Raw genomic sequence first — 27,404 nt, 5'->3', positions numbered from 1 at the left:
CATCACTTACGCGCAACAGGCTTTCAGGTGCAGAAAGTGACACCTGTCTAGGTCACCTCGTCCAGTGAGGGCACTCCTGATTCAGGAGTGCATGGCCACGTGTCGGACATGGGCCACGTGTGGTACGTGGGCCACGTGTCGGACATGGGCCACGTGTCCGAGGAGCGCATGGTGGCAATGCAGGAAAATTGAAAATTGGTTCTGAGGAAATTAAAGGTGCAATAACTCTTCTGACTTCTCGACGGACACCTCAACCGCGCCGTGAGAGAAGGGAGAAAGGCGGGAGTGGAAGAAGGATAGACATACCACATTGGAGGGCTCCGGAATAATTTCGGCCACCTGGGGGAGAGCAAACGGGGGCCTTTCTGCGTTTCGCCTCCATCGAACCGCAGCCGCAGCGCGTGGACTCGAACCCGGGAGCTCCGGCTCAGTAGCCGAGCGCCGTTACCCACCGCGGCGGGTGTGACAGTGCAGGCAACAACTCGCTCGGGCATTCCTGCTGAGAACTCCTCAGCGTCGTGTGCGCGAGGAAACCGCCAAGCTGGCGTGAAGAGAAGCGGCTCGCTTTTTTCCACCTCCCGGCTCCTTTTTTTTCTTCTTTTTCCCGGAAGCGAAGCGGAGAACAGATGAGGCCATCACGAGCGCGCAAGTGCCTCTGCGAGTTTCTCTTCCTTTTCTGTGAGCCGCTCTTTATCGCTCTTTTCTCCTCTTTTTACCCCATGTACTAATCCCCCCCCTAATCCGCTTTCCGGGGTTAATCGGACGACGGCGCGCTTGGTCGCGAGATCGAATCCCGCGTTTGTCGTTCTTCTTCCTTCTCTTTCACTGCGTTCGCTCTATCGTAACGATTTCCAGCGGTCCAACCGCCACCAAAAAACACGCTCCCGATTGCGGCAGGCGAGATTGCATCGGCGTGCTTTTGCGACCGACTTAGGTTGCGCGTGCCGGGACACTGCCTTTCGCTTTAAAGCACTCCGTCTCAATACTTGTTCGCAGCGCAGTGGAAGATATATACCGGTGCCAGGCGACGGCTTACAGACGCCGGCGATAGGCATGGGAAGCACAGAGCAGCACGCTTGCGGAAGCTCTCGCCTCGTGTAGCGTGCTGTTCTCAAGTTCGCCGGAAAGTGGAGAGGTTCGGCGTGTGTGCTGTTCCCCTGCGCCCCTGCGAGCCTATACCACACAACTGTGGTAGCCACTGCGCTGCGAACCAGTTGGGACGACGGAGCATGTGCGTGTGTTTAAACGGACGCTGTTGACAAATGGAAGTTAGGTAGTATAGGTCATCATCATCAGCCTGACTACGCCCACTGCAGGGCAAAGGCCTTTCCCATGTATCTCCAGTTGACCCTGTCCTTTGCCAGCTGAACAAACGGGCTTGACGTCCCGTCTGTTCTCCGCCAGGTAGTTACACGCAGTGACCGAACGCTCCTCGAGTTCCAACTTGGACGAATAACAACTGGACTCCAGTTGTTGTCAACGTAGTGCTGTGCGCGTGTGTTTTTATTGCTCCATCATGAACTAATCACGCGCGCAACCTGTGAACATTTTTTATTGTGTAAATAGTTTGCGTATATTACCTATCCCCCTATCCTCTCTACCGGTCTTCCCACCTCTTTCTTTCATTTAATTTCTCCATTCTGCCTGTCATGCTTTATTTCCGCTGCCGCATGCATCTCAGGTGCTTCAGTATCGATGGCAGATGCCGGGGCTAGCAAAAATCTTTTCCTTCCTTTTTATTATTATTTTAATAAACAACCACTTACTACTTACTTACTACTATACTTGCCAGCTGTGGCCACCGTATACCACCGCAAAGTTCTTGATCTCATCCGCCCACCTAACGTTCTGCCGACCCCTGCTACGCTTGCCTTCTATTCGAATCCACTCCGCTACGCTTAAGGTCCAGCGGTTACATTGCCTTCGCATTACATGGTTGCCCGACCCCATTCCTTCGTCTTGAGTAAGATATTGATTTAGAGAAGTTTAATCCGAGCAGGGTAAATCTAAAGTGATCACCTTCAAACCGCGTCGTACGTATGTACGGGGACGTTCCCTGCGCCTGTTTCATTGCCCCCCACCGCGCTGTGACCGCCGCTATAGCTAGCTTCCCCGCCCGTGGCATCCGCCGTGTTGGGAAGGCATTGCGCGGTGGGGGTTGCCGGGGGTCAGCCGCGTTCTGTGGGAGGGGGACGGGGGGAGGTCAGAGCGAGAAAAAAAAAGAATAAAGAAAGGAAATGAAAGAGTAGAAAGGCGAAGGGGGGGGGGGGGTGCTTTGGCTGGCGCGAAATCGGTGACCTTGCGTCCGCCGCCGCCGCGAAGACCGAGGAGCGGAGACGTCGTGAACCGGAAGATGTGATCATACGAGGGGGACGAAGAATTCGCCGGCCCGAGAACAAGGAGGTGGACGGTGTGCGGAGTCCACGATTGTGGCGGCTTGGTGGGAACATCGCATCCCCGCGGGCTGTTGTGGCGGCGGGGGTTTTAATGCGTGGTGCGCCGCCCCGTCATTTCTGACGGCTCCGTGTCGTCATTTACTTTTTTTTTATATCCTCGCATTCTGTTTTTGATGGCGTCGTTGCCGTAGACGACCGTCGCCGTCGTTATATAAGCGTTGCGTATAGTGCGGATGTTGCGGTTGGCGGACAGAGGCCGCTATATATGTATACGGAGCGGGGCGAATAATGCTTCGAGCACGCCGTGGCCGTTAGTTTGGTGCCCGGCTTGAAGTGACCGAAACTTGCTGGTGCTTGGATAAAAAACTTAAACCAGAAATACCCCTTCCCTTCCCTTTAAATACGATACAAAGTAATCGGAAACGCCGCAGTTCCACACATCAACACAGCGGGCACTAATTGTTCGTTCCAGTCAAAGATTTATTCCTTAGCCTTGTCTGTGCGGTGCCTTTATGCCTCAAAATGAAGAGAGGAAGGAGCGTTAAGGGCATCTTTTGTTGTTATAGTGTTTGCAGCTTGACGAGACGGCAGCTACTCTGTGGTGTAGCAGCATGCTGTGAATAGTGTGGGGGTGTTATACTTTATTTAGGCAGCTAATTAAGCACCTAGGACGTACAGGCGGCTTGACAGACCGGGGTCATTTGGATCGTCCGGTGCTGGAGATTTCAGCCAGGTGCGCCATGAGACAGAGGCTATGCGTGACGCTTGCCGTGCACGCCAAAGTTCGCCTTTGTAATGCAAAGAATATAAAGTTTCGGTCATGGCTAGGCATGCCTTTCACTGTACGAGAATTCGAGCCGCATCTCACGGAGTCGATGTCCTATAGGCGATCAACCTTTGCTTTGACTCCTAGAGCCAAAACATGTGCTCTCTTTGGAGTGTTGTGAACACGCGGAGGTCTTTGCACTCTAAATATTAATAATACGCCTATATGGGAGTAAAAAAGAAGTAAGGTGTTCTCTAGCGCGCTCCCTTTTATGAAAGGGTGTGCTTTACTCCTTACACCCTCATTTACTCCTTTACAGCTTACCCCCTTTTTACTCCTTTCTGTTTAGAGGTTGAAATTATCCGAAGCCCCCCACTACGTCCCTCATAACCTGAGTCGTTTCGGTACCTTAAAATAAAACAAAACAAACTCTTTCTTCGCTCACACATGCTTCGCCAATGTGCATCGACGACTGTCGTATATATATGATGAGTGCGCGCTCTCGCTTATTGTCGCTTTCACGGGAAGAGTTACACCGCATAACCGAACCGTTATACCTTTTTGTGTGATGGCCTGCGCCCTTCCCTCCCAGGTTAATCTTTACTTAACTCCTCGACCTCCAAAGCGCTAAGGGCGGGACAAAGTGAAAGGAGACACACACGTGCCAGCGCTCCTTTCACTTTGTCCCGTCCTTAGCGCTTTGAATTTTTCTTGTCATGCGCCAACTGGCCCGGCTGTTTCCCCTCTTGTTCCTCGACCTTGCTCACTCGAAATCTATGGACGCCCCGAGCACCCGACTGGACGGTGTTACGTTTCGCCTACGACGCGCGGTATAGCCGGCGCGGATGCAACGGACGCCGGGGCTTCGTTCAATGTGGCGGTCATTTTGATCCGTTCATCGCTGCCGCAACGCCTTCCGCCAAGCGCGTCCAGGCAGGTTTCAATGCCACCTGTCGTCGTGTGTGCGTGTGTGTGTGTGCATGTTGGTGCCCACGCTTGTCAAAGCGCGGCAGCCGCGGAGAGGAGCTCCCCAACTGGGAGGCGAGGAGGTCTGACCGGCGCCGGCCCGGCGGACGCGCACGTCACGTCTGGACATGTCTGAGCGTCGCCGTATCGGGCGCCTCATCCCAAGCCGTTCCTTCTTGCCCTCGACTCCGAGGGTATAAAAAGCAGCTGCCCCGGACGCCAACGGGGGACTTCGATTTCTTCCTTCGAGTAACGTGGTCGCCCTGACCGGCTGCTCTTTTGAGATGCCTGAATAAACAAGTTGTTCTGTTGCCAGTCGACTCATCCTTTGCCGGGACCTTCGGATGTTTCCAGCTTTGCCCCAGGCCGCCAGGCCAACGCTACCCTTGGGGCTTGCAACCCATTTGCAACAACGGGCAATTGTGCAGAGTCGATCACACTTGTCTAGAGCGCTCTAGCGGTGCCGCCCGGCGGAAATAAAGCGAAATTCTGAAGTAGGTATTGACTTTCAGTGATAATAAATTCGTTGGAGAGCAGCCTAATAGACATGTTAACCGCGCTGGCATCTATCCCCAGCAAAGCAGTTGCGATAGGATTTAATTTAATTTGGCCTACAGCACACCCCTGGAGCGCTCCAGACAAGTGTGATCGACTCTGTACATCTTTGCTATCCTTTGACATTGGCAGAGCTCGTTTGATCATAATTTTGGTAGTAATCGTCTCTATAGGTTCTGCGTGCGCGCACGCTTGCTTTCTATATTAAGGACACTGCTGTAGAAGATTTCCCAAACGGTCTCGACCGCTCGCCGTTCATTGACGTCCATCAAAATCGAAGCGTGATCGAAGTTTGTGCATGTGCACGTGGTTCGCCGCCTTCAGGACACAATGACTACAGCGATCCCGTGGGGTCTTCCGACCCTGAGAAGCGTATAGTCACACTCAACCGCAGAACGCCTCATCGGCGCGGTTTAGCAGCGTGTATCGTTTGATCGTGACACTTGACAGGAGGCACTATACACTGTCCGCGCACCACCGCGTGTGCTTCTTCGTTCAACTGCTGCGTGCGACCGCAGACGCCTCCTCGGCGCAAATGTGTTCTACTTTTGACAGGGCATCATACCTCGCGCACTGACGGACAACATCTGCTCGCTCTGATTGACGCCTCTCGGTCGAGGCCAGTCTTTATCGGATGCGTATATATATGCTCTTGGAGCAGAGCGCGGTCAACTCTTGTACGACCTTGCTGCAACCCTGCTCTTCGCAAAGCGTGCAAAGTGGGTTGCTTGGCAGAGCCGGAAGTGACGCGAGGGCGGCCAACCGCGCGTAAACCGAACCGCGTAGTGACGGCTGTGACCCTTCCCTGTATGTGTGTGTGTTTGTGGGGTGACCGAACACGCCGCATTTGGCGTGCCTCGTACATATATATATGCCCGGACACGCGGTCCGGGATTATACATACGCGCTTGTCTGTCCCTCGTATATATTGCCTGGCAACCGGTTTAGCCTCTGCTTTGCCGGCGCGATGTCTAATGCTGCGTGGCTGCGATTTATATATATCTCGCTCTTATCCCCGCACGAAGCGGTTTGTTTTGCCGCTCGGCATTGCCTATAGCTGCGCCTTTTCCGCCTGGCCGTGAACCTGGTCGCTGCTGATTTTGTTGTAACGCGCGGAAGTGTATTGCACTTTGTGCGGTTAACGTGTACGAGCATGCGATAGCATTTTGCACCAGGACAGCGAGAAAAGAGACCGGTAACCCCGTGTTGTCTTCGGTATGTCGTTCGTGCTTGAGTGGTGTTTTTTGCCGATGGCTACGTGCGAAGCATTACGGGTCGCTGGTTTGGCTAATAATAATAATAATTGGTTTTTAGGGAAAAGAAATGGCGCAGTACCTGTCTCATATATATATCGGCGGACACCCGAACCGCGCCGTAAGGGAAGGGATAAAGGAGGGAGTGAGAGAAGAAAGGAAGAAAGAGGTGTAGTATAGTGGAGGGCTCCGGAATAATTTCGACCGTCTGGGGACCTTTAACTGGTTTGGCTGCAGAGTCGTATTCCCGTGTAACCGCTGACTGGCTGTTTTAGCACGCGCTGACCAGACTGTTAATTATGGGCGTCACTGCACTCAGATGGTAGTGGAGTGTTTGTTACGTGGAAGTAGACGCTGCTAGGAGAGACAAGTCCATTCCTGTTCTCAAAAACCTGCGAGACAACATACACAGACGGAAGGGGTGGGACGAATGATAGACACTCCGTATCTATAGTCCCATACAACTCGAGAACGAGCGGGTGAATGCCCTTTACAGGAGCTCCTCCAGCCAATGCACGGCGTCAACCGATTGTCTTGACGTTGTGGTTAATCGTGTTGCTCCTGGTAGTGTGACATTGCGGAGTCTTGCAGCAAAGGGTATTAACCGCGGATTGATCGGATTAACCGCGACGTCCTGACAATCGCTGAACCCCATTGGGTGGAGAGTCTCCTCTGAAGGGCATTTGCCGCTTCGTTCCTGAGTTGTATCCTATACTCTGCAGTCTTCGTATATTTTTGTGCGCTGGTCGCTACGTGGTTGGTTGCGTGTTCTGGGGTGCGGAATCATGCCCTATCGGAGATATGGGGTGCTAATGTGGCGACCCCCTTTCGTGGCCCCTTTGCAGACCTCCAGCTGGCGGCCGAGCTGGGCAAGACCCTGCTGGAGCGGAACCAGGAGTTGGAGGAGACGGTGCGACAACAGCAGCTACTCATCGAGGAACAGGAGCAGGAGCTGCAGGTATACGGCGCCGCCGCTCTCTTGGGACTCGCTTGCTTCTGAAGGGGTTTGGGGAACTGCGGTGTCACCACCCGCTTCACCGTGCCATCGTTGCTACGGAGGCCGCCGGTGCTTGAGGCGCATTTAGCGGGACACCGAGGCCGGATACGCACGTTTTGCCGGTGGGCATATTTAAATGCCCCCCGTTTCCTCTTCGAGTATTGTCGCACTTGAGAAAACAAAGGGGAACTCCACCAACTGAAACGCGTGATAAGGCGTGCGCCGAGGACAACACTAAAACCTATATGGCTCAGCTCCTTGCCTCGTGGGACACCGTAGCCCTAAGAATGACGGGGGACTGTATAGCAGTAAAAAAACAAAACAAAAACGACGCTTTTTTGTTTCCCTTTTGTTTCTCTGTATGTGCTGCGAATCCCGTCTTTTATCGCCGCCTATACGTCGCTTAATCTAGAACTCCTAACTCCCCGCACTGGTCCACTTGCGGCTTATGTGGCGGCTCGACTCGGGGTTGCTACAAGCCCACGCGTAGAGTCGTAATTCAGAGAGTAGCATCGGCATCGCGGAGCGCCTCACAGACACACTGTACACGCGTCGCGCTCAGTGAGCGTTACACAAGACAGCGTGTTGCATTTCGGTTTCCTTGGCCCGCCGTGGTTCAAGCCCTCTTGGGCAGTCAGTTGCACCGCGCTCACCTCTCCGGCGTACTGCGCCATCATCTCTGCAGCGGCTACGTTTTCCAATGCATGCACGCATCGTCCCAGCGCAGGCAGGGGACGGCCGAAACGTGATCGTCATCAGGCCATCTGCCCCGGCGTCCTCCACTCGCTGCCGCAGCGCGGAGATGTTGCGGCGTGGATGATCGCTGACGGAATCGCGGCGTAATAACAATGAGCGGCGCCTTATACCGCGCGCGCAGTTGGCGAGAAAGACGGATCGCCTTGTTTGCTCCGCACCGCTTGAGCCGCGCGCGACACGAACGTGTTGAAGGCGTCGTCCCGCTCGTGCGTCTAATCTTCTCTGACGACCTCCTCGAGCACGCGTGCGACGTCGTCGTTTCTATGGGGGCTTTAGCCGTTCGCCGTTGATTGCTGCAGCTGCCGTCCGTGTTATAGTCACGGCATACCACTGCTTTCGGTGCGCTCTAAACATGAATACGCCTATATGGGTGTAAAAAAAGGGAGTAAGCTGTCCTCTAGCGCACACCCTTTTGTGAAAGGGAGGAAATCTTACTCCCTTTTTTACTCTTTTTTGTTTAGAGCGAGGGAGCTTGGTTGGTAGTGTCAGCGCTTGTGTCTGTCTTTCTTCTGTCATCCATGCGTTTTCTGCGCTGCGTATTTTCCTTTTCTGCGATGAACCAACGGGCCCAAATTACCACCCTTCATAAGTTAGCTTACATGCTCTTTCCAAAGCGATCAGGCGCCGCCGTAACAGTGAACGCTGTGCTGCTGAAGCGGGGACTTCGGTTATGTGGAAACTATGCAAGCCATGCTGTCGTTGAAATAAGGGAGTAATTAGTCGGTGGCATCCACCCAAGCGCAGCCATATACGGCTGCGCTTGGGGGTTTGGGGGGTTTTTCCCTAAACGTTTGACAAACACCATATGCGCTGTAGTTGTGGTGATAGCATTGTTTATACGAGTACCGCGGCTGGCTTCTTTAGTGGGCGCCGCGAATATTAAACGCCCATTTGTACGCGAAGCGTGTTTTCAGTTCGTGGCACCGTTTAGTACGCGTTCGGGAGAAAGGCGAGCCACGCGATTTCAATTCGGTTTTTGTTATTTATTGATTTATTTATAAATTACTACAGCCCGAGGGCCAAGCGAAGTAGGCGAAGAGCAATCAAGCTAGGCGCGTTTCTCTAGCGCGTTTCTGCATACGCGATTAACTATATAGCGTTGATCGTATATAGTTATGAGCGTGACCATTCTCTGTACGGCTTGAAACAGCATTATTTAGGTATGAATTCAGCGTTTCTCCGCTTATCGTAATAGTAGTAAGTGTTTTTTATAAAAATAGTAAGAAAGGAAGGGAAAGATTTTTGCTAGCCCCGGCATCTGCCATCGATACTGAGGCACCTGAGCTGGGGCAATCTCCGCTTGTCGAACTCAATAAAAACCAAGCGTAAAACGTTCGTGTGGCTGTCTGGAGAGAGCGCGTTTTCGAAAGCTCGCAAAAATTTGAAGAACCGTATATAAGTCCAACCTCGTTATAACAGAACTGTTTATAACGAAGTAATCGATATAACGAAGTAATCGCCGGTCCCTTTCACCTTTGTTATAACGAAGTTCAGCTGTAGTCCTAGGTCATGTCAAATCTGCATCCTACATGAACAAAAAGATGCGTGCCCTTAGAAAACACATGCTGTGCTATCTGAAGCGGTGGCCTATAGCGGTCTGAGCATCCGCCTCGCATGCGGGAGGTGCGGGGTTCGATCCCCATCAGTGCCGCCGGCTACCCACCGCTGAAACAATGGGTAGAAGAATTCCCTTGAGCTGGTTTACGCTCTCGCCTTATTTGGGGTAAGATGCTTGGGAAATCGGTTTTTGGCCTTGTGTAAACGGAGATACGTACAGTCGGATACAACTCAAGAAAGCAGCGGCTATCCCCAGTCAAAGGACTCACTTCCAGCCAGTGGCGTCGGCCGATTCTCATGACCCTGCTGGCGTGACAATGCAGGGAGCGTCGACACAATAGAGAGGGGGTTCTCTCCCCGACAATAGAGGTAAGGGATTGTTCCTTTTAATCTACCACTCCCTGCTTTGTCACACTCGCCGGGTCTTGAGAATCGGCCTACGCCATTGGCTGGAAGGGGGTCCTCTGACGGGGAAAAGCCGCTTTCTTGAGTTGCATCCGAGTGTAGCGCCATGGCGCTCATCGGCCATAGCTGCCCTTGCGCCATAGAAATCATCGTCTTCGTCATACACGCTGCACAAGCGACATCGCCATTGTCGTAGAACTGTGGCAGTGCGCCTCTATCAACACCTGTACTGCAGCTTTGACCTCCAGAACTGTGATTCGCTTCGTCTTTATTGTTCCGCTTACGTGTGCGTTCGCACGCCTTGCTCTCTGTCCTGTGTACGGCTTTATCGGTGGTGTCTATCGGGGCATCGGCGCTATCTCCGCAGAATCTCCTCGACGCCTCAAGGCGCGGCCTTAATCCCTGTTCGGCCGGGGGCACCCATCGGAGGCCCATTGTTGCGCAATAAGCGAGTGTTCGTAATAGGCGTAACCTTGGACGCAGCGCTGCGGTCGTCACCTTCAAGTCAGCGGGTCCGCCTGTGGGAAAAATCAATCTGGCCGTGTTCTATACATCTTTGCCTATATAGAGTCACTCGGCAGAGTGTGTGTTTGCTCGATTTCGTCCTGGGCGAAGGCTTTAAATAAAGCCGGCGCGTCGGCTGTTCTCACGCCTGAATGACCTTACACACCCCGCGTTCTCGTGTGCCGGTTGCGCGCCACTTTTCATTCATTCAAGATTGTAGATTGCGGGCGTGACTGTTGAATGTGTAATACTTGTTCTGCGTTGGTTGGACGCAATTAACTTCGTCTAATTGGTCGATTAACGAGGGGCAGCGCAGCGCAACACACAAGGACAACTGAAAGGAAAGACTTTCCTTCTGTCGTCGTTGCGCGTTGCGCTGCTGTGACTGTTGTTAATCAATCAACCAAACAGCCCGAATTGGCACACTACATCTCAGTTCTACTTGGCCGTGCGATTGCGTCGCGGGAAGTTCATTGCGGGCCTTCTCACGAGGCGTTTGTTTTTCTGTACGTTGTGACTATACGTGACTGCTCAGGAAGGAGACGATGGCAGTGTCGCTGTGGATTCCCTTTCCCAACTAAGAGCGACGGACAGCAGCGTCCTGTATGTGTTTACCACTGCACTTGTTCACTTATGGCTGTTCCTGCAGCTGCGGCCTTCGGTGGTGTCAGCTGTTCGGGGAGCGCGACAGGGTCGTGGTCCGGAAATAAACGGCCCTCTTGCTTGCTGAAGGCTGCGTCCTGCAACGGAGGGGCGTCGATCAATATCTTCGTGTGGGCTGGTCGGTCATTCGTCATTGGAAAGTATTAGCGCAACGGAAACATAGACACAGGAACATGTAGACCACAGGATAAGTGCTTGTCCTGTAGCTTGTGTTTCTTCGATCTCGTCCCCGTTTGCAGATGGTTATGGCAGATGGTTATGGCACCGTGGCAGATGGTTATGAGTGTACGGTAGTTGCTCTCAGAACGACCTTTGTTCGTGACCCTATGCTTTCCTGATATGTCTCTCTCGAAGTTTCTGTAGAGCGGTGTTAGAACGTTATCATGCACGAAAAAAAAAATATCGCAGCATGAACACTTCTTGTCTTTTCTACTTTAGGATTTCGGAAAAGATCGTGCTTATAACGATGGTTATAAACACCGACCGATGTCCGTTTGTGGGAAAACTGACGATAGCTGGCACTCATCGCGCCAGAATTTCATGTAAGTCTTGTCTTTAGGTGACTGTGGTTTTAGCTAAATAGTTATTCATTTCGCAATTGTTCAGTAAAGCCGCGCGTATAAACACCGCCCTAATACAAAAAAAAAACATAGAAGACACCAGACGCGTCCAGGTGCTGTGTGTTTCTTTTTTTGCAGATGTCATGTTCACTTGCGCTGATTTAATGCGAAATAATTGGATGTCTCTCTTCAGCGGTAACCCGGCGTCTCCAAAAATGTGCCTCCTAAAATGCGGGTCCAAAAAGTGGCGGCGTTACAAAACTCGCGATCGGTCGAAACGCTGCGGCGTTATTGATGGCGGGAAAATACGAAATGCTAACCAGTGATAGTCAGCAGCACTAGTACTTACAACCGCGCCAACTACAAAGTAATACAATAGAATTAGAGCGGAATTAGAATAAAATTTTATTAGAAATGGAATACCGTCCAACCTCTCGTTTTAACGAAACGCTAAATAACGAAGTTATGGGTCCAACGAAGAAATCACGATTCCCCTTGGAAGCTCGGTCAACACCGGATATAACGAAGCTACGGATATAGCGAAGTAATCGCCGGCTTCGTTATAACGAGGTTCAACTATACTTCGAATGAAATTAAAATAGAATTGCAATGCTTTCGCGTTGCTCGCACGTAAGTTCCTTAAGTGTCCTTGGTATTTTTTTCTTTTCTGTTGTTTTTTCGCGTCGACGAGTCCCTTTCACGGCGCCGACGAGTCGCCCCGACGCTTTCGTCGTCCTTGAGCATGACGGTATACGCGCCGCTGCATTCCCGAGCGCGGCGGAGTATGCAGCGTCGCGACGCTGTTTTCGCGGCGACCCTGTGAGAAAGCTCTATCTCGCCGCGGAATCTCCCGTTTTCATTTCCTAAAAACACCACCTGTGCTGGCGTGCTCTCCTCGAAGGCTGGCCTCGCTGGCGCCTCCAAGGTTGCCGAGCGACTTAGCCCTTATGACTCCCAGAGCTTGTTACGCAACGCTGGAAGGAATTATAACCGCAGGGAACGGAAGGAAGCGCCAGTGTCTACCGGCGAGTTTGCTAAGAGAGAAGAATAAATAATTCATTAGTGCGCAGAGCCTGTAGTGTGCCGTTGCTCTGTTGCCAGAACAACCACAACGAGGCAGGTAGAGATGTAGAGCATAGGCATAAGCAGGATGAAAGGGTACTCAAAACACAACGGTACAACAGGGAATTTTAAAGCGACAGCGTTTGGGGTCTCTGTTCAGAGGAAAGCACCGTATAGCCCGTCGGAATAGTGTCTAGAATCTGTGGAATGGTGGGTAAGGCGGCTACTTCACACGTGGAGCGGCTGAATTACAGCGGTGATTAAATCAGCAATAAACTAACATGGAATGAGCGTAGCTGTTGACGCTTCAAGGATTCAAGAACACTGACCTTCATTAGAAGGTCACTTTCGCTATCACCACCATCCATTCGTAAACTTGAGTACGAACCTTTCATTCCCCCAAGGCTCGAATACGCATCGGCAATTTGGTCCCGTCATCAGGCGTAGCTAATTAACGAAATTGAGGCCATCCGTAATCGCGGCGTCCGTTTCAAATTATGGCATTCGCTGCATCATCAGCGGTATTAAGACATCTCTCGGAATCAGCTAACTATAGCCCTTAGACGGAAAATTTCTCGCCTCTGTCTGTTCCATAAACTTAACAACTTCACCAATCTGCGTCATTATCTACTAGTTCCACCAGTGCGCACATCATCTCGTCTGTTCAACTCCATGAGCATCCGGCGCTACATGGATCTACTAACGCATTTAACAAATCTTTTTTTTACCACTGCAATTCCGGAGTGGAACGAGCTTCCTGGACATGTTGTGATGGAACGTGATCCTGTTAGATTCAGACAATGCCTGACATGTCATTTTGCATCATAAATTGTTGCTTGCTCTTCCTTTTCATTATAGCGCCTCTGTCATTTGAAGTGCGGTTTTCTACTTGAGCCTTTTTACTGTTTTATTCTTCTGTTTTGGACATCAATTATTTGTTATTTCTTTGCGTTACCCCCCCCCCCTCCCCCCGAGCACTTACGTAATACCCCAACCGGGTCCTTTAAGGGTTTAATAAAACTGATGATGATGATGAGTAGACTGATGATTAGAAGGTCGCAACATGACTCAAACGTCGTTATGACATATAAGTGTATAAAGTAAATGAATTGCGATGGAAAGAAAATTGGGTAATTATAGTAGGATACATTAAAAAAAAAAACAGCAGTTGCTAACACTAAGTCACGGTCCGCGGCGTCCTTTATTCGTCCGCTGGCCAATCGCAACAGTAAACGAAATCGACTCTTTAAAGTTTGAATATATATATTTTTGAACAAGCTTTTGAAAAACTTTGAACAAACCACTTATAAAAATTCTAGAGCTTGTAATTTTTTTTCTTGTAATAAGCTTTTTGTTTAGGCAACAATAAAACAAAAGGCGAGCGGTGTCGTTCTCAGTCGTACAGAGTGATCATTAACTGAATGCTCCGCGCCTATACACCAGCTAATGATCACTCTGTGTGTACTTGCCCATCACCTCTGAGCCCTTGGAACATTTCACGTTGCTTGTGTAGCTGAAAACGGCCTGTAGTCACCCAGGTTTTTTTTTTTTGTCATATTTACCTTGGTGCACATCAGCTGGGACGGGAAAGCAGTCTGAAGGCGTTACCCTAATAAAAATGGTCTATAGACTTCTTATAGACTCTATTGCCTTACTATAGATTTATATTTTTGTCTACTAATAGTATATCGAATGTCCATAGACAAAAAAATCTACTCGAAGTGAGTGGCCATAAATATATAGATTATCTTTAGACTGTCTATAGGATTTGTACTGCCTATAGGCTGTTCTCTAGGGTTTGTCTATAGAGAGTCTATAGACTTTATAGACAGAAATCTGTGGACAGTCTATAGACTGTCTAAAGGTAAGGGTAGCGCTCTTGAAAGTCGCTATCGAGGACGCGCGACTGCAGGAGAAGCAAGGAAATAAAGGAGAAACTGCTCTCAGCATACTTCGGCAGTAACAGGAGAGCGAATGTGTGGGCGTCTCGCAATCCCCTATACGAATCCTTTGTGAACCCGCTATAGCGAAGGATCCTCCTTGCGCATAATTTCTAACGTTTTCTTGCTGCGATCGTGCGCGTTCGTATCTCGCGCGATGCGCTTGTTCTTCGTTGTTTTTTTGTTTGTTTGTTTGTTTGTTTGTTTGTTTGTTTGATTGTTTGTTTGTTGTCCCCTCGCGCCGTGAAATCGCGCGGCGAACACGCGAAAGATCCCAACGTCGGTTTACTCGCGGAGAAAGCCCGGACAAAAGGGTATTCCAGCCGACAACCCGCGCTGGCGGGCTTGTTGCTGCAGAGTGTTATACGGTCCCTTTGTGCAGTCGCATTATGGGGGCTGTAGCGGCTTTCACCGAAGAAAGGATTGGAGCCGTCGCATATACCCTGCACGCGAGGCAGGAAAAAAAAAAAAACTTGGTGCCACGGTTGGACTGCGCTTTGTGCCGAATTTCGCGCGCCCCGGTCAGACGCGTTGAGTGTGACCGTATATTATGTACAGGCCTGCCTACCTCGTAGTGGCCGATATACTGTAAACGTACGCCTGTTTATAGACCTTTTCTCGGCCCTCGACGAAGGTGGGTTTTTTGGACTCTGGGGAGAACGGGCGAGAAATTCGTGCGTTACAACTCGTCCAATTCTCAGTACGAGCAGGTGTTGGCAGGTAGCTCTTAAGAGTTCAGTGCCGAAAATAGCGGCGACCTTCGACCTTTTCGAGCCGAATGCGTGACACGCAGGCGTTGTATAGGCGAGCTAAGAAAGGAGCTGCCGTCCGCGTTCGATGCGGCCAGGACAGGACCTTTTTGTGGAAAAATTAGACTTGCCAAAAGAGGGCTTGCTGGCACTCGACCAATGCAAAAGGAAGCCACCTCTTAGCACGTTCACGACGGCAGCGTAACGGTGTTATCGCTACCTACACCCTGTCGGATTAGCGCGTCATGAGCCATCCCACATAAATCGTTGCATCAATCAATCAATCAATCAATTAATCAATCAATCAATCAATCAAATCAATGGATAGATAAATCGATCGATCGACGAAGGCGTAAATTTGTTCCGCTGCGTAGGCGTGGCACTATGCAGGAGCTAACGGGGCTCAAACAAACAAGCAAACAAACACATACGAACAAACAAACAAACAACATCGCGGGGAGTGTGTTTTGATCTTCCTGCCCTTGTGGTTGCGTCGCCTCTCCGTTGTTATGCTACTTACTGTTTTTGCATAAAGAGCAAATTCGTGACTCGTAGTGTCATTATTCCAGGAAATTATTTTTAGGGCCTTTACAGTACCTGCACACGAACGATAGCAATATATATATATATATATATATATATATGAAGGGAGCCAACAGTCACCGAAACCAAGGTGCATAGGGGAACGTTAATTTTATTATTATTATTATTATTTTTTTAATGTGTTATGCTTATCAGGGGGAGAATAATACTTAGATTAATAAATTGCTTAAAGAAAATTACTTATAAAGCAGCAGAAAAAACAACCATGCCGCCGGTGGGATCCGAACCCACGACCTCCGAATATCGCGTCCGGTGCTCTTACCAACTGAGCTACGGCGACGGCTGTCCAATCTGCTGCTCTCGTGGGTATTTATGTTTACTGCGTGTGAGCGAGCCTTGAGAGTGTTCACCAGCGCCACCCTCGACCATAGCGGCGGACGTAGCACGTCCTGTAATACCGCGAGCGTGACGTAGAACGTCATCTGACGGAGAGGGCGGAAACTGTGCGAGAGCCCTCTTATGCTACCTATGGCATCAAGACTGCCAGAACCGAGACCCTCGTTAAGCTATTAGCAGACAGGTTAAAGGAAATGAGGGGCCCGTTTGACCAATTTATGAAGGGAGCCAACAGTCACCGAAACCAAGGTGCATAGGGGAACGTTAATTTTATTATTATTATTATTTTTTTTTTAATGTGTTATGCTTATCAGGGGGAGAATAATACTTAGATTAATAAATTGTTTAAAGAAAATTACTTATAAAGCAGCAGAAAAAACAACCATGCCGCCGGTGGGATCCGAACCCACGATCTCCGAATATCGCGTCCGGTGCTCTTACCAACTGAGCTACGGCGACGGCTGTCCAATCTGCTGCTCTCGTGGGTATTTATGTTTACTGCGTGTGAGCGAGCCTTGAGAGTGTTCACCAGCGCCACCCTCGACCATAGCGGCGGACGTAGCACGTCCTGTAATACCGCGAGCGTGACGTAGAACGTCATCTGACGGAGAGGGCGGAAACTGTGCGAGAGCCCTCTTATGCTACCTATGGCATCAAGACTGCCAGAACCGAGACCCTCGTTAAGCTATTAGCAGACAGGTTAAAGGAAATGAGGGGCCCGTTTGACCAATTTATGAAGGGAGCCAACAGTCACCGAAACCAAGGTGCATAGGGGAACGTTAATTTTATTATTATTATTATTATTTTTTTAATGTGTTATGCTTATCAGGGGGAGAATAATACTTAGATTAATAAATTGCTTAAAGAAAATTACTTATAAAGCAGCAGAAAAAACAACCATGCCGCCGGTGGGATCCGAACCCACGACCTCCGAACATCGCGTCCGGTGCTCTTACCAACTGAGCTACGGCGACGGCTGTCCAATCTGCTGCTCTCGTGGGTATTTATGTTTACTGCGTGTGAGCGAGCCTTGAGAGTGTTCACCAGCGCCACCCTCGACCATAGCGGCGGACGTAGCACGTCCTGTAATACCGCGAGCGTGACGTAGAACGTCATCTGACGGAGAGGGCGGAAACTGTGCGAGAGCCCTCTTATGCTACCTATGGCATCAAGACTGCCAGAACCGAGACCCTCGTTAAGCTATTAGCAGACAGGTTAAAGGAAATGAGGGGCCCGTTTGACCAATTTATGAAGGGAGCCAACAGTCACCGAAACCAAGGTGCATAGGGGAACGTTAATTTTATTATTATTATTATTATTTTTTTAATGTGTTATGCTTATCAGGGGGAGAATAATACTTAGATTAATAAATTGCTTAAAGAAAATTACTTATAAAGCAGCAGAAAAAACAACCATGCCGCCGGTGGGATCCGAACCCACGACCTCCGAATATCGCGTCCGGTGCTCTTACCAACTGAGCTACGGCGACGGCTGTCCAATCTGCTGCTCTCGTGGGTATTTATGTTTACTGCGTGTGAGCGAGCCTTGAGAGTGTTCACCAGCGCCACCCTCGACCATAGCGGCGGACGTAGCACGTCCTGTAATACCGCGAGCGTGACGTAGAACGTCATCTGACGGAGAGGGCGGAAACTGTGCGAGAGCCCTCTTATGCTACCTATGGCATCAAGACTGCCAGAACCGAGACCCTCGTTAAGCTATTAGCAGACAGGTTAAAGGAAATGAGGGGCCCGTTTGACCAATTTATGAAGGGAGCCAACAGTCACCGAAACCAAGGTGCATAGGGGAACGTTAATTTTATTATTATTATTATTTTTTTAATGTGTTATGCTTATCAGGGGGAGAATAATACTTAGATTAATAAATTGCTTAAAGAAAATTACTTATAAAGCAGCAGAAAAAACAACCATGCCGCCGGTGGGATCCGAACCCACGACCTCCGAATATCGCGTCCGGTGCTCTTACCAACTGAGCTACGGCGACGGCTGTCCAATCTGCTGCTCTCGTGGGTATTTATGTTTACTGCGTGTGAGCGAGCCTTGAGAGTGTTCACCAGCGCCACCCTCGACCATAGCGGCGGACGTAGCACGTCCTGTAATACCGCGAGCGTGACGTAGAACGTCATCTGACGGAGAGGGCGGAAACTGTGCGAGAGCCCTCTTATGCTACCTATGGCATCAAGACTGCCAGAACCGAGACCCTCGTTAAGCTATTAGCAGACAGGTTAAAGGAAATGAGGGGCCCGTTTGACCAATTTATGAAGGGAGCCAACAGTCACCGAAACCAAGGTGCATAGGGGAACGTTAATTTTAATATTATTATTATTATTTTTTTAATGTGTTATGCTTATCAGGGGGAGAATAATACTTAGATTAATAAATTGCTTAAAGAAAATTACTTATAAAGCAGCAGAAAAAACAACCATGCCGCCGGTGGGATCCGAACCCACGATCTCCGAATATCGCGTCCGGTGCTCTTACCAACTGAGCTACGGCGACGGCTGTCCAATCTGCTGCTCTCGTGGGTATTTATGTTTACTGCGTGTGAGCGAGCCTTGAGAGTGTTCACCAGCGCCACCCTCGACCATAGCGGCGGACGTAGCACGTCCTGTAATACCGCGAGCGTGACGTAGAACGTCATCTGACGGAGAGGGCGGAAACTGTGCGAGAGCCCTCTTATGCTACCTATGGCATCAAGACTGCCAGAACCGAGACCCTCGTTAAGCTATTAGCAGACAGGTTAAAGGAAATGAGGGGCCCGTTTGACCAATTTATGAAGGGAGCCAACAGTCACCGAAACCAAGGTGCATAGGGGAACGTTAATTTTATTATTATTATTATTATTTTTTTAATGTGTTATGCTTATCAGGGGGAGAATAATACTTAGATTAATAAATTGCTTAAAGAAAATTACTTATAAAGCAGCAGAAAAAACAACCATGCCGCCGGTGGGATCCGAACCCACGACCTCCGAATATCGCGTCCGGTGCTCTTACCAACTGAGCTACGGCGACGGCTGTCCAATCTGCTGCTCTCGTGGGTATTTATGTTTACTGCGTGTGAGCGAGCCTTGAGAGTGTTCACCAGCGCCACCCTCGACCATAGCGGCGGACGTAGCACGTCCTGTAATACCGCGAGCGTGACGTAGAACGTCATCTGACGGAGAGGGCGGAAACTGTGCGAGAGCCCTCTTATGCTACCTATGGCATCAAGACTGCCAGAACCGAGACCCTCGTTAAGCTATTAGCAGACAGGTTAAAGGAAATGAGGGGCCCGTTTGACCAATTTATGAAGGGAGCCAACAGTCACCGAAACCAAGGTGCATAGGGGAACGTTAATTTTATTATTATTATTATTATTTTTTTAATGTGTTATGCTTATCAGGGGGAGAATAATACTTAGATTAATAAATTGCTTAAAGAAAATTACTTATAAAGCAGCAGAAAAAACAACCATGCCGCCGGTGGGATCCGAACCCACGACCTCCGAATATCGCGTCCGGTGCTCTTACCAACTGAGCTACGGCGACGGCTGTCCAATCTGCTGCTCTCGTGGGTATTTATGTTTACTGCGTGTGAGCGAGCCTTGAGAGTGTTCACCAGCGCCACCCTCGACCATAGCGGCGGACGTAGCACGTCCTGTAATTAATCTAAGTATTATTCTCCCCCTGATAAGCATAACACATTAAAAAAATAATAATAATAATAAAATTAACGTTCCCCTATGCACCTTGGTTTCGGTGACTGTTGGCTCCCTTCATAAATTGGTCAAACGGGCCCCTCATTTCCTTTAACCTGTCTGCTAATAGCTTAACGAGGGTCTCGGTTCTGGCAGTCTTGATGCCATAGGTAGCATAAGAGGGCTCTCGCACAGTTTCCGCCCTCTCCGTCAGATGACGTTCTACGTCACGCTCGCGGTATTACAGGACGTGCTACGTCCGCCGCTATGGTCGAGGGTGGCGCTGGTGAACACTCTCAAGGCTCGCTCACACGCAGTAAACATAAATACCCACGAGAGCAGCAGATTGGACAGCCGTCGCCGTAGCTCAGTTGGTAAGAGCACCGGACGCGATATTCGGAGGTCGTGGGTTCGGATCCCACCGGCGGCATGGTTGTTTTTTCTGCTGCTTTATAAGTAATTTTCTTTAAGCAATTTATTAATCTAAGTATTATTCTCCCCCTGATAAGCATAACACATTAAAAAAATAATAATAATAATAAAATTAACGTTCCCCTATGCACCTTGGTTTCGGTGACTGTTGGCTCCCTTCATAAATTGGTCAAACGGGCCCCTCATTTCCTTTAACCTGTCTGCTATATATATATATATATATATATGGGGAAGGAAATGAGGTGCTCGTTTGACAAACCAATGAAGCAAGCCAACAGTTACCAAAACCAAGGTGCATAGAGGAATGTTTCTGTTTTTTTAATCAATTTGTTGTGCTGAACGATGGGAGAATAGTACTTAGCTTAATCTGTTACTTAAAGGAAATGAATTATAAAGCAGCAAAAAAAAACAACCATGCCGCCGTTGGTGTCCGAACCCACGACCTCAATGTGTGTGTGTGTGTATATATATATATATATATATATATATATATATATATATATATATATATATATATATATATATATATATATATATATAGGCTAGTAGGTTTTATTGAACCTTGGAGCGAGAGAATCAAACCAGCCAAAGAGGCCGATACGGAGCGCGCTTGAACAGACTCGCCAGCGCTGCTGTAGCCAGTCGGCGTGACGAAACCAGCGCCCCAGTCCTAGGTGAAGTGGGCCTTTTTATGATTCGAAGCAGGGTCCGCTTGCTTTCGCCCCGGCCCTTTTCGCCTTTGTGTGTGGACAGAAAGAGGTAGAGGAGTGCCTATAGATATTCCTCGCAAAAAAAAAAAAAGAAAAGAAATCGGGGCACGCCTTCTTGACCGCGTTGTCGACCGCCCCCGGCTCGATTGTTTGCCGGCGGTCTCTGTTGACACGGCGAGATGCGGCTCTTGGTCGAACCACAGCAGTGGAACGGAGCCCGATGCCCGCTCTCAGTCCCGCGACGCATTCGTGGATTGCGGCCGTCGAAACGTTCCCGAGGTCAAGCGACCCTGTAACATGCTAGAGAGCTTCGGGCACTCCTTCCTGGTGTCTCTTCGCGAGACACCAAATGCGCAGATGCATTGAGGCAGCCGTGGGGTTGCTTTGTGCCCTAACATCTCGCTGCAGAAGTGGACACGCACAGATTGTCCCGTCTATAGCGCGACCGAAAAGACTGGCCGGTGCCTTGACTGTTTCTCGGCTATGGCCTGGCCACGTGCCTTGGCTAGCTATGTCTTGGCTATGACTTGGCTATGCCTTGGAAAACGTGCGCTAAATGCGACGTTAGGCCGTTTGAGGGTGCGAGTGTTCCTTGCTCTTCGGGAGTGACGGGAGATGCGAGGTCAGCTCCAGCCAGTCTGGAAAGTATACCACGTGCGGGTTCTTTGGATGCCTGCTTTTATACTCGTGACCTCTCTCTATAGACGAGGGAATCTCGTTGAGCAGTTCGTACTACTTTCCTATGGTTGTCGGGATGTTCCCGTGAATGTAAAAATATATGGGACAGTCTGTGCACCACTGTATAGTGTATATATTTAGGTGCATCCTGAGCGTACGTATACCCCATTGGTTGGGAGCGAGTCCGTTCAAGGGCACCTTCCAATAAGCGCTCCCTGGGCGCCGCCATTTTGTTCGCTGGACTGCGTGGGCTTCCGGGGCTAGCACGGTGAACGCCGCGGCAGTTAATGCACACTGCAGGCTCGTAGATTGTGGCCTACCTGGGCCTTATAGGCGACCACATACCTCCGGGCAAAATCACCAGTGCTCCCTCGAGCATCCTCACAAAAGTTTAGTCACCCCACGGGTTCACTCGCATTCACAGAGGCCCGGGCCCGCTCAAACTCACAAATGACACAAGAAATACGAGGCAAAAATATACGCGCCGTCACTGGACGTCTGTGGTGAAAGCGGCCAAGGGACAGCCCTCCTTCGTCCGGAGCATACTCCGCTCCGTGTCAGTGGCCATGGCATCCGCTGCTAATTGGGCTACCGCGGCGCCTCGTCGCGTCCGGTCCCTCCTGCAGGGCATCTCACATACCTGCCGTGCAGTGCTTTGGAAGCCTGAGGCTCAGTGACGTCATCGCATCTATCTGCCCAGTCCTCAGATCTGCTCGCGCGCTTATAAAGGCGCGGCTTGTGTATGGCGGCTTGTGTGCAATGCACGTATCTGGCAATTGGTGTTCTGTCGCGGGGATAGAGCGGATACCGAAGCAGCCAGAACGTAATCGAGGCCGATCTGGCCTCAGCAGCAGAGCAGCCTGTGAAGTTTGCTGTGATAAGGGGGCCGCGTCTAGCTCGGGGCAAGGATAATGGGTTATCATTGGGAGAGACCTTTTTCCTGCAAGGGGGGGAAAGGGGGTGCCGACATTTTGATGGATCTTTGGTGCCCTGGCGCATACTAGCTATCGTGTTACTGTCGCCATTTAGTGCCAAGGCGCTTCAGAAGTCATGAATAGACCTGTGTCCGTCGACTCCTAATTATCAGAGCAAGGTGGGCGATTAGATTGGCCCTGTTCATGTCCCATATCTTCAAGGCCACAATACGAACAACACGAACACAACCAGGACGTGCGTCTCTGCTGTTGGCGCTGCGATCATCATTCAACTGAGGTCCCACTGTAACAAACAGTGCACAGTATTAGTGCGAGGGTGCGCGCTGCCGGAGGTGGCCGCTATATGGGCCCCTATAGCCCTCTCTCTTCCGTGTCTAACGAGCAGGGTGTACTGGCTCGTTAACGGAGTAACCTCGTCGAGTGCGGTGTCCTGCGGCGATGGTTAAGCGAGGCGGGGGGGCCGCGGTGAACCCGTGACGTAAGGTTGGTCGTTATTCAGCACTCTGCACGCATTGTGAGTTTACAAAGTACGACCGGATGTGAAGAAAGTTTCAAAGGCTGCGAGGACATTCGAATTGGGAGGTCTGTGTAACATATGCGAGGCGTTTTGTACCTGCCTCGCAACTGCGTCCGACAGCGTAACGCAGCCTTAGCGTAGCGCGCACTTGAAGGAGCAGTTCTTTCGTTCGCTTAACATTACTCCACAGCGTCTGCGCGGCGACTTTATAATGGTGTGCGTCTACTGCGCACACGATCCCTTCTGCGGCATTTTTTCACTTCACTTATACGCCCTCAGTGAGGCGCGATCGGCTCTGCCTCGCACTGCAAGATATATTCTCTCGTATATCCCGTAGACATTAATACTCCTAAATGGGTGCAAAAAGGGAGTAAGCTGTCCTCCCTATGAAAAGGTGTACGACAGAGGACAGTTTAGTCCCTTTTCAATCCTTTCTGCTTAGAGTGTAACAGTGTCTACGCTTGCGTGTGACAGGCATAACGTCGCGTGGCACCGAAATCTCTTCGTCCGGCGCCTAATTACGCCTTTTCAATCTTGCTGCGTTCCCAAACGCAAGGACATCGCATACACGGCTGGATTAACAAGAAGGTCACCGCGGGTCGCACGACAACACAATGGACGCCACAACGAGACACCCCGCCGCTTTATAATTTCTCTCGTCTTTCTTGCCTCTTACACAGTGCGATTGTACGACTGAGGCCAGAAGCGCGTATACTATAGTGAGCGTCAGAGCAGTTGAGACAGCGGCGTTGCTTAATAGACTGGCGTACTTTCTAAAGCGCATATATACGAGGCGTGTACCGTGACGGGCGCACATAACTCACGAGGTATGTGAAGACGCGGGGTGCTCTTTAAAGTTCCCGCGTTTAAGACCACGCACCGAGTTTATGAAGTTCGCTAAACGCTCTTTCACTATTCCCGGTACTAGTTAAGTAACTAATCGCTGGGTGAAACTGAACTCGTTAAGGGTCGTCTAGTTATCCTCTACGTGTTCAGCCATTCAGCAAACCGCGTCCATGGCTGCTCGGCGGCAGTGGTATATAGGCGAAGCTGTAGAGGTCTCTCAGTGTGCCGTCGGAGCGTTTTGCGGAGCGGTTAGCGCGTTGGCACAGTGAGCGTGTGTCTGTATCCAGGCTGCTTCCCACAGTTACGCGCGTGTCTTGTCCCCGTGTATGCCGTGCGGGTCGCATGCGTAGTCTTTCTCTCTCCCCCTCTCGTCATCTCGCCAAGCTGGCCGTGAGAATGTACCCGAGGAGGGTGGATACGCGCTCGGCGCGGATTCCTTTTTCTTATTTTCTTTCGCTTTTGTCTTTTAGTATTTTTTTTGTCTCGTCGCGGGGGTGCCACTTGGGAGCTCCGCATATTTGCGGCCCCTTTGTCTGCTTTTTTTTCCCGTGCGACAGCAGGGGGGGGGAGACGCGTTTGACCTTGCGGGCTGCTCGCTGTTGCTGCTGCCTTGCGCCCTCGCCCACCTTTTCGGTATGTGCGTCACGCGGTACACGACGGTATGAAACGATGTGCGTGTGGCTGTACGTGAGCATTCAGTTAACGGAGTCGACGGGTGCAGGGGGGGGGGGGGGGGTCGGAAATTTCGTTATAGACAGAATGGAACTCCTAGGAGTCATGGCAAGCAAAATAAATTCCCTGCCGAGTAAATGAAAAAAAGCAAGAGGAGGGACCGACTTGTCGCCCTCCATCGGGCCGAAGGAAGCGATCCATGGTGATAGTTGAACATCGTTATAGCGAAATAACGGATATAACGAAGGAATGACAATGCCCCTTGGAATTTGGTGTGAATAACGCGCTACACTTGTACAGCGCGTTATTCACACCAAATGTACAACCAACTAGCCCACATTGCTGCCTTGCCCCCTTGGAAGCTCGGTGAACACTGGATGTAATGAAGCTACGACTGTAACGAAGTAATCGCCGGGCCCCTGCAACTTCGCGCCGCGACGATCTTCAGGCTTCTCCTCACAGCGCAAGAGAAGTGCGGAGAAGATGTATGGTGGGATTTCAAGTTTTCGCGTGCCTTGACCCACACAGTGCCGTGCTTCACCGCATGCCTTTAAAAAACCCTCCGTGGGGTTTGACTTCGGCGACGTTGGTTCTTCAGTGATTCGAATGTCGAGCTTTTAGGTAAAACATGTCAGGTTTTTTTTCCCTCTTGTAAGCGGCCCATTAATAAACCCGCGACGACCTTCAGGCTTCTCCTCACAGCGTCAAAGAAGCGCGGAGAAGATGCACGGTTGGATTTCAGGTTTTTGGCTTGCCTTCACCCACACCGTGCCGTGCTTCGCCGCTTGCCTTTTAACAAACGCTTCGCGGGGTTTGACTTCGGCGGCGTTGGTTCTTTTCCTCCGAGCAAGCGTTTCTGCGTAGAAGCTATACTGCCGCCATTGATGACGTCATCGTCGGGCTCCCTCCTACCCGGCGGTGTGCGGTGCGGAGAAGTCTGAACACCATCGCAGCTTTATTCGGCGATTAAGTTACCATTTCAAACAGCCGCCGCGGTGGATCAGTGGTTAGGGTGGTGGCCTTATAAAATGCTCTATAGATAGTCTATAGACCTCTTATAGGCTATATTGCCTTCCTATAGATGTTTATTTTTGTACATTGATAGTCTATGGACTATCTATAGACAAAAGTATACTAAAAGTGTATGGCCTACAGACTGTCTATAGGATTTGTATTGTCTATAGATCATTCTCTAGCATTTGTCCAGAGACATTTTATAGACTTTATAGACAGAATTCTATGGACAGTCCGTAGACTGTCTAAAGAAATCTTTGTAAGGGTGGGCTACAGGGCCGGAGGACCCGGGTTCAGTCCCGGCCGCGTCGGCTGCGCTTCAGCGGAGGCGAAACGGAAAAGCCTTCCGCGTGTGCTGCGCGATGTCAGCGCACGTTAGAGAATCCCAGGTGGTCTAATTTAATCCGGAGTTCTCCACTACGGCGTCCCTCGTAGCCTACAGTAATAGCCTGTAGTCTCTACTTTCCCCCTCTGAACGTCTATTTAGGGCGCAGAATTTTCAGAAAAGATCATGCACCATCTAACCCGTCAGAAAGTTTTGCCTGACCAGCCGAAATCCGGGCACACAGCACAAGCTAATCCGGCTTGTGCGCGAGCCAGTGGCGCCTTGGGCTAGGAGCGCCACCCTGACCTGCTCGACAACCTTTCCTCTCCGCTTTCCTTTCTCTAGAAAGTAAAATTTTATCATCATCGTCATCCGTTCCCTGTTAATAAGTGTCGCGGCGGTCTTAAACTGTGCAGTGGGGGCGTTACCTGTGAGCTTGTCTGTGATTTCTCATGAGGGCAATGCACTCCGCAGCCGATTCAGCGGGGCGAATATGACTACAACATTTTGTGTGTGTGTGTGTGTGTGTGTGTGTGTGTGTGTGTGTGTGTGTGTGTGTGTGTGTGTGTGTGTGTGTGTGTGTGTGTGTGTGTGTGTGTGTGTGTGTGTGTGTGTGTGTGTGTGTGTGTGTGTGTGTGTGTGTGTGCGTGCGCGCGCGCGTGCGTGCGTGCGTGCGTGTGTATGTGTGTCGCTGCTGATTCCGGAACATCTACAAAAATTCAGGCGGAAAAATTTTCGAACAACGTACCACACTCTGTTGACTTGCAGTCAGATCGTTAGCAGTGAGTGACCCAGATACGGTTGCTGTCTCTTTTCATCGTCGACCTCGTCCTGCGTGCGGCGGCAGGACCAGTAAAAACGAACGGAGCGCCCAGGGGGGGCGAGGCGTCTAAATCTGTCCCCATCGCTTCTCGCGCAGTTAAACTTCGACCCAAATTGATCCACGATTGGGACACGTGCGGAAGCGCCATTAGCGCACAACCCCGCCGACGCCAATCTTTTTTTATTGCGGAACAACGACCTTCGTTTGACCTTCGTAAATGCTCCCTATAAATAAAGACGTCTCCTTCTCTGACCCGCAATAGTGGCGCCCTCTGTTCCGTCGTTGCAGCGCCTCTCGTTTAAGACATCGACGTGTAGCAAGTGAGGAGCAGCTGCTCTAAAGCTGGCGGTTGACTAAGAACAGACTTTCTATTAAGGGGGGGGGGGGGGGGGGGGGGGTTGCCTGCGTCTTCTTCGACTGCCGGAGTTACGCGCGCTTGCGCGGTGCTTAAGGAACCCGCAATTACGGGGTCACGCTGTGACCGCGCCTCTGTAGGGTCCATCTTCCTTCCATATATAGCGCGAAACGCGGCTCTGCTAGTCTGTCTGGAAGGTCGGTCCGACGTTCAGTGCGGCGCTCTCTCTCGCTATATAGAATATATACCGCGCTGACAGGCCGAGAAAGGCGTTTTGCCGCTCGCTCGTCGCTTCACTCGCTACCGCCCCCTCGCGTTTTGCTTTCTTGCGGAG

At 50.5% G+C, this 27,404-nt stretch overlaps 1 protein-coding gene across 3 annotated transcripts in view; it reads left to right on the top strand.

Moving 5' to 3' along the window:
• Positions 1–27,404, top strand: part of LOC144101102 (cerebellar degeneration-related protein 2-like) — a 138,502-nt gene that overhangs the window by 75,055 nt on the left and 36,043 nt on the right. For all 3 annotated transcript variants that reach the window (XM_077634116.1, XM_077634119.1, XM_077634117.1), the window contains exon 2: positions 6,782–6,894. In XM_077634116.1, coding sequence (XP_077490242.1) covers positions 6,782–6,894 — 113 coding nt within the window. The remainder of the gene's footprint in view (positions 1–6,781; positions 6,895–27,404) is intronic.

Source organism: Amblyomma americanum, chromosome 8 (assembly GCF_052857255.1).
Source record: "Amblyomma americanum isolate KBUSLIRL-KWMA chromosome 8, ASM5285725v1, whole genome shotgun sequence".
Classification (NCBI taxonomy): Eukaryota; Metazoa; Arthropoda; class Arachnida; order Ixodida; family Ixodidae; genus Amblyomma; species Amblyomma americanum.
This window is presented reverse-complemented; position numbering and strand designations above follow the sequence as displayed.